This window comes from Helianthus annuus, chromosome 5 (genome assembly GCF_002127325.2).
Source record: "Helianthus annuus cultivar XRQ/B chromosome 5, HanXRQr2.0-SUNRISE, whole genome shotgun sequence".
In the NCBI taxonomy this organism is placed as follows: Eukaryota; Viridiplantae; Streptophyta; class Magnoliopsida; order Asterales; family Asteraceae; genus Helianthus; species Helianthus annuus.
The window spans coordinates 14,792,642-14,800,038 of record NC_035437.2 but is presented as its reverse complement, the minus strand read 5'-3'; the positions used below and the strand labels follow the sequence as shown (position 1 = coordinate 14,800,038).

Here is a 7,397-nt window from a genome sequence, read left to right as displayed (position 1 = left end):
ATACATGGGTTGCCAATCCAGTCATGGTACAAAAACATAACGGCGGGTGGAGAATGTGTGTCGACTTCAAAGATCTCAACAAAGCATGCCCCAGAGACTGCTACGCGCTCCCAGAGATAGACAAGAAAGTCGATTCTTTAGCATCATTCAGATGGAAATGCTTTCTCGACTGTTATAAGGGTTATCACCAGGTCCAGATGAAAGAAGAGGACGAAGAAAAAACCGCATTCCGCACAGATAAAGGCATCTACTGCTACACAAAAATGCCGTTTGGTTTGCGCAACGCAGGCGCAACGTATCAACGCCTAATGGACACAATCTTTAGCGAGGATATTGGCAAAACTGTCGAAGTATACATGGATGACCTCGTCATCATGAGCCATGAGGAGGAGACGATGCTCAACAATATCCAGCGCACATTCGATTCCTTACGAAGCGTAAACTTAAAGTTGAACCCGACAAAATGCTCCTTCGGCATGGAAGAAGGAAAGTTTTTGGGTTTCATAGTTACAAAAGACGGTTTTAAGGTTAATCCAGAAAAGGTGCAGACCATTTAGCTAATGCCATCACCGGCAACAGTCATGGAAATGCAAAGACTCGTTGGGCGGTTAGCAGCTCTAAATAGATTTTTGGCCAATCATGCGGCAAAATCTTATCCATTTATCAGTACGCTGCGAAACTGCGGAAAGAAAACTCCTTTTCAATGGACACCTGAAGTAGAAGCAGCATTCAAGCAAATGAAAGAATATTTAATCCAGTTACCAACGCTGACTGTGCCAAAAGAAAAGGAACCATTAATCTTATATCTGTCAGCCGCGGAGGTAGCAGTAGGCACAGTATTAATGGTAGAGCGGGAAAATATCCAGACTCCAATCTACTACATCAGCAAAATGCTCACCGGCCCTGAAACTCGTTACTCAATGATAGAAAAACTGGTTCTAGCGCTAGTACACGCATCCAGACGTTTGCGCAGGTATTTTTCAGGCCATGTCATCACAGTACTAACAAATTATCATTTGGGCCAAATCTTGTCAAAACCCGACATAGCGGGGAGATTAGCTAAATGGGCCATCGAGCTAGGAGGCTACAACATTTTTTACAAACCAAGACCAGCAATCAAAGGGCAAGTTCTAGCAGACTTCGCCACTGAAGTTCCTATTGATAAAGTACAAGAATGTGAGGCAATCCAGAACCCGACACCTGTTTTTGACGACAGAGTCTGGACCTTACACACCGATGGTGCTTCCAATGACGACGGAGCAGGAGCAGGTCTCCGATTAGTCAGCCCGGATAATCACGAACTCACATATGCTATCCGCTTAGATTTCCAAAGTACCAACAATGAAGCAGAATACGAAGCATTTTTAGCAGGTCTTCGTCTAGCACTCAAGATGGGGGCAAAAAACCTCGAAGCGAACGTCAACTCAAAACTAGTAGCTGAACAAGTTAACGGTCGTTATGACACGAAGGGCGAGGCTATGGCGTTGTACCTTGAACAAGAACGGATGTTAATCAATCAATTTCAGACATTCAAAGTCAATCACATAAACAGAAGTGAGAACAAACATGCTGACGCGCTAAGCAAGTTAGCTGCTACCAGCTTTAAACACCTAGCAAAGGAAGTGCGCATAGAGGTACTATCCAACCCTTCCATTCACCTAAAGCAAGTAAGCGTCATAGAGATGGGAAATCCGTCTTGGATGTCTCCAATTATTTTGTACCTTCAACACGGAAAACTTCCGGAAGGAAAGGCAGAAGCCCGAAAAATACAACACAAAGCAATAAACTACGAGATGGCAGATGGCGTCCTTTATCGGGAATCATTCATGGGTCCATTACTACGTTGTGTTGATAAAACAGACGCTCAGTATCTGGTCAGAGAAATCCACGAGGGATTATGCGGGATACACGCAGGACCGCGCATGGTCGTGGCAAAAATAATGAACGCCGGATACTACTGGCCAGGAATGCACATGGACGCAGTTGATCTATTACGAAGGTGTGAGGCATGTCAACGCCATGCACCAAAGACACTTCGACCCAAAAATCCGCTAATTCCCGTTACTTCCGCTGGCCATTCCAACAGTGGGGCATTGATCTTGTTGGCCCATTTCCTGATGCGCCGGGTGCAGTAAAATTCATCATCGTTGCGGTGGATTACTTCACAAAATGGGTGGAAGCTAAAGCTTTGGCCTCAACAACAACAATGGTAATCCGCAAATTTATATGGGAACATATCATTTGCAGATTTGGGTTACCATTGCGCATTATTTCTAACAATGGTACAAACTTTGCCGCGGAAGACCTTCAAAAATGGTTCAAAGAAATGAACATTGAGCACAGCTTCGCCTCCGTCGCGCATCCTCAAGCGAATGGCCAGGTAGAAAGCATAAACAAACAAATCGTTGACGGTATAAAAGCACGACTTGGGACAGCGCGCAGAGGGTGGGTTGACGAGCTTCCCAGCATTCTCTGGGCGCATAGAACAATGCCAAAGACTAGCACCGGAGAAACCCCGTTCAGTCTAGTCTATGGGTCAGAGGCCGTCATTCCAGCTGAAATAGGCCTACCTTCACCGCGCATGTTGGCTATGGAGAAACAGGACAATGAACAAGAACGGAGGCTGGATTTGGAGCTTCTGGAAGAAAGGCGCGAGAACGCGGCCATAGCAGAAGCAAGGTACAAATCCAAGCTAGAGAAATATTACAACGCGCGTGTGCGTATTTGCACTTTTGTCCCCGGAGATTTTGTCTTACGCGACAACGAGGCTTCAAACGCCGAAAAACCCGGAAAATTAGCGCCAAGGTGGGAAGGACCGTACGTCATTAACGAAGTCTTAGGCAAGGGGGCATATACCCTAAAAAGGGTCGATGGGACTCTAGTTCCCCGCACCTGGAACGCGCAACAGTTGCGCAGGTGTTGCATGTGAACCAAGCCTACAAAGCGAAAAGAACATACAGGCAATGTATTTCCTTATCTTATCTTGTATCGCGAGCCTTGCGCTCTTATCAATACAAATATCACTTTTGCTTACATCACTGTTTATTACAAATTGCATGAAATTTCTTTGGTTCGCGCGAAAACGATATGGTCAAACATTGTACACCTCATGAACAGTCTCAAAACAGACAAGCTGTTGACAAACGTTCACACATGAGCACAATACCATTCCTCATTCGCCTTACCTATTCAAAAGTAATTATACACATGCAACATATTGTAATACACATATATACGAATCATAGCAATGATCTTCAAAAAAGTATATCATAATATACAAAAAAAAAGTGTAACATGAACACTTAACAAGATCATAACAATGATCTTCAAAAATCCTGTCCAGTACCCAAAGCTTACAACAAAAAAGCATTAACAAAGGACAGAGGCAGGCCCTAGGCTTGAATATCTAATCAGCACCAGAACCATCAAGGGACACCTGCCTACTCCGACGAATCCTCCGACGTCGGTACACCAACCGACATCCCCCTCTCTGAAGCATCGGAAACCGGGTCGTCAACTCATCAACATCCAATACAAAATCAGCACCAGCAGTGACGTTAGTGTGATGAGGGAAGCAGGCTCGATCAGTTTCTTCACCGGTGCAATGATAAGAGGTGGTGAACGAGAAAGAAGAACGAGACCTTCGGCAGCATCGTACACTCTGAGAGTATCCAGCAGAAGACGAGTATGGTAAGAGCGTTTCATCTTCTTTGACAAAATCAACTAAGAAGATCAAGTGTCTCAAAAACACATATATATAAAGAAAACTCAAGCTTCGAGAAAGGAGAAATCCATCATTAACTGTCAGAATTGTGTCACATCCAAACGGCGCTACAGGAACCTGGGTCACTTCTTCATTAATGAAGCCTGACAAAGCGCCATTACAAATCTCAAGACCAATGAGAAAAATACCCACTCCTACTGACAGGTGACGTCATTACATGACAAAGCATGATTACAAGTCACATTTAAAAAAAAATCATTACAAAATTCAATCTTCTCACAGAAGATTTCTCATTTTTTTCACGCCCAAAAAGACATTTCTCTCTCCTAAGTCCAGTGCTCCACTTATTCGCATAAGTACAACACTAGACTGGGGGGGACTTGAAGGGGTAAGGTCCCAAAAACCTCATAAAAAGGATATGAGACCATACCACCAACTGGCCTTTCAACCCTTCAACCTTGCGCGGCCGCGCATTGGTCTTACAAAAGGAAGAAAGAGATCAACAAGCAATAGTCGCGCGCCTAAAGGAAAGCATAAAATCCTTGCGCCGCCTTCCATTGGCAAGGGGTTAAAAACCCTAGGAACAACGCTTCCACCCAAATATCCAAACTTGGATATCATTTTACCCAAACTTGGGATTTATTCAAACTGTGTACACACAGTAAGATGCCACACTAGATTACAGCAGTAATCTTCTAGAAAGAATATGATCGTGCACCACCCAGACGGTTATAACCGTCTGGACACGTGTCATTACCACAAACATTCCTGAAATCACAACGATAGCATGTAATTGAAGAATGATCTCCACTTGAATCACCTTCCACGTGGCAATTCCCCAACCGTTGATCAAGTCATGATCCGTGTGCATTCACATCAGGATCAAAGCAACTTAACGAAGATTAAAAGGACTTAACGGAAGGAAATATAACCACTACGGCGTTAGCATCTTCCGTTATCTTTTCAACAACAGATTTTCCCTCCCAAACTCCTGGTTATAAATAGGAGAACTCTTCAGGTATAAACCCAGATCACATTCACTACTAAAATACTTTATCTTCTCCATTACAAATACTTATTCTCACACCGGAGTCGGGTCAAGGAGAGAACCCTCTTCTCCCCTTGACGAGGCTAACGGTGCTATGTTTTGTAGAATCACCGGAGAAGGAACTCGGCTGCAACTGAATCAATTGAGAGAGAACTAACCTTTTATGCGGATTCAAACCCCCTAGATATCTCGGTTCCGACCATTTATCTAGTGTTTCTTCAATACTTGAGAAGTATAACTCTAAAATAGTTGTCTAACTATTATTCCAGAACTAAATACAATTATTATAACTTGGAATAATATCAGAATTGTAACTCAAAATCATACATACTAAGACAAGGCACTACCCGTTCGTCTAATAGACATTAGACCATTGTAGGTAGTCGTGTTTGCCGCGGAGAATTGGGTTACGAGTACGAAGACGCAATACTGTGAGTTCATGTCCCCCTTTTCTCTTAACTATTTTCAGTTTTTATACTCCGGGGGTGAAATACATGTTACAATGTTTACGGATACTTTTATACATGGTATGGTTAGCATAAGGAGGGTTACTACTTAGATCATGTGAGTGGGTAGGCTGAAACTAGAGGCCATTAATCCTCATTGTAGGACCGAGGGTCATTAGCGGTAGATCTATCTGGGTGTAGCGAGCCCAATCCCTAAGTCCGCTGAATAAATCATGTGGTGACTTTGAGCCCGACGCAAAAATCTGCTTGGTTTGAGTCTTCCTACAACACTTCACACATATCATTGGCTTTGCAACCCAATGGTAATCTCTTTTTCCTTAATTGCTACATACCAGGGATTTTCTTACATATAGACATTTTTACAAAGGTTTATACCTACTCACTTACACATGAACTCGCTCAACTTTATGTTGACTTTTCAAACTACATGTATTTCAGGGAACTAATGGATCTGGCATGGTATGCACATATTTTCAAGCTGCGTTTGAATAATGAAGTCATCCAGGGTTTAGAAGGTGTAACCTCTTCCTGGACGGGTTATCTCTAAACCTAGTATTGTTTAAAGTCTTTTGCTAAGTCTTTATGAACTCAATTAAACCAAGTCAAGGTTTGTAACTTATTTTGTGATTGTTGTTTCAAGACGAGTATAAAATGGTAGTTTTCTAAACTTTATTAATGGACGAATATCTCATGTTTTATTCATATAGCATTGTTATGATTGTTGCTACGGTATTAAGAAGTCACACCAAATAACCCACTCTTCCGCAAAGCCAGGGTGTGACAGCTTGGTATCAGAGCCTCGATCATAGCGAACTAGGATTCTTTCTCGAGTCTAGAGTATGATCATCAGGGCTCTCATGAAAACGTTTTCAAACACTTTTACATTGCATACACTATACGTCCAGATCCAGGGAACAAACCTTTTTACAAACAAAAAGGCACAAATACACATTTCCAAATTTAAATTTATAGTTCAGTCGGGGAGTAGTCTGAGAGACTGGGAAGAGTAGTCTGAGAGACTAGAAAGTTCAGTCGGAGAGGCTGGGAGGTTAGTCTAGTGGGACAAGAAAGTTCAGTCTGAGAGGCTGGGAGGTTAGTTTAGTGGGGCTAGAAAGTTCAGTCTGAGAGTCTGGGAGGTTAGTCTAGTGGGACTAGAAAGTTCAGTCTGAGAGGCTGGGAGGATAGTCTGATAGACTAGGAGGATCAGTATGACAGGCTGGGAGGATAGTCTAAGAGACTAGAAGGTTCAGTCTGAGAGGCTGGGAGGATAGTCTGGGGAAGACTAGGATGATTACTTGCTTGCATTAATTGAGACTTACATGCTTATTTGATTTAAGGTCGATGTACGTGCATATGTGGTAGTTGTTCGCATACACTAATAGTTAGTAATTACTATGAATATACATGCTACGCACTGGCACACATGTCACTCTAATTAGAGAACGAGTTATCAGACATTGATAACCCTACGACCACCGCCACAGATAATGAGACTACATCTGCGCCAGAGACAATTACGTCAGATACTGAGAGTGATCCTGATATGCTAATGACGAGTACGACTTCTAACAGTCCGTGCTACCAGACTTTGGTGATACTTCATCTCTGCTGATGGTTTCTCTAACAAGAATATTTCTGTCACTCTTGTTTCAATCCATGACCACTCCATCACTGGTCATCCCGATGATGGACACACCATGACTCCAATCCTCGATGATGCGCCTCCTGCGGACATTTCTACTGAAGGTTGGCTACTCGACAAACAATATATGACTACGTTGGCATGCTTATCGATGGTCCTCCTGCCGACGCCCATAACGATAGAAAATTAGACGAGAACACTGTTACTAACTTCACTTCTTAAGACCCCTGTTAACAAGCTATCCTCTGATTCTAGCATGCATTCAGACTCCTTTGAGTCTGTGATACCTGCAACCTTACAAACAGCTGGATTACAGCATTCTACTACTGACACAAGACGACGATGACATGGCTGCTACACTATCACCTGCTCGAGGCACCACACCGCTACACGACCCAGGGCCTGCTGCTGAGCTAGCTTCTGCACCTTTTGAGTCAGCCTGATGTTGCAACTGCTGGTCCTACACCCTTGCTTGATTGTGACCCTGTTACTCTTGGTTTACTAGACATTGCACCT

General features: G+C 43.2%; 1 protein-coding gene across 1 annotated transcript; it reads left to right on the top strand.

Moving 5' to 3' along the window:
* Positions 1-560: 560 nt before the first annotated feature.
* LOC110942744 lies at positions 561-2,929 on the top strand. The gene is made up of 2 exons (XM_022184509.1): positions 561-1,999; positions 2,248-2,929. Exons 1-2 carry the CDS (start codon positions 561-563, stop codon positions 2,927-2,929), a joined length of 2,121 nt encoding a protein of 706 aa, XP_022040201.1.
* Positions 2,930-7,397: the final 4,468 nt, after the last annotated feature.

Excerpts from the sequence above, each read along its gene's own strand:
- LOC110942744 (XM_022184509.1), top strand. The coding sequence starts at position 561 with ATGCCATCACCGGCAACAGTCATGGAAATGCAAAGACTCGTTGGGCGG. Across the intron at positions 2,000-2,247 it reads GCAGTTGATCTATTACGAAG|ATTTGGGTTACCATTGCGCA; the intron begins GTGTGAGGCATG and ends TATCATTTGCAG.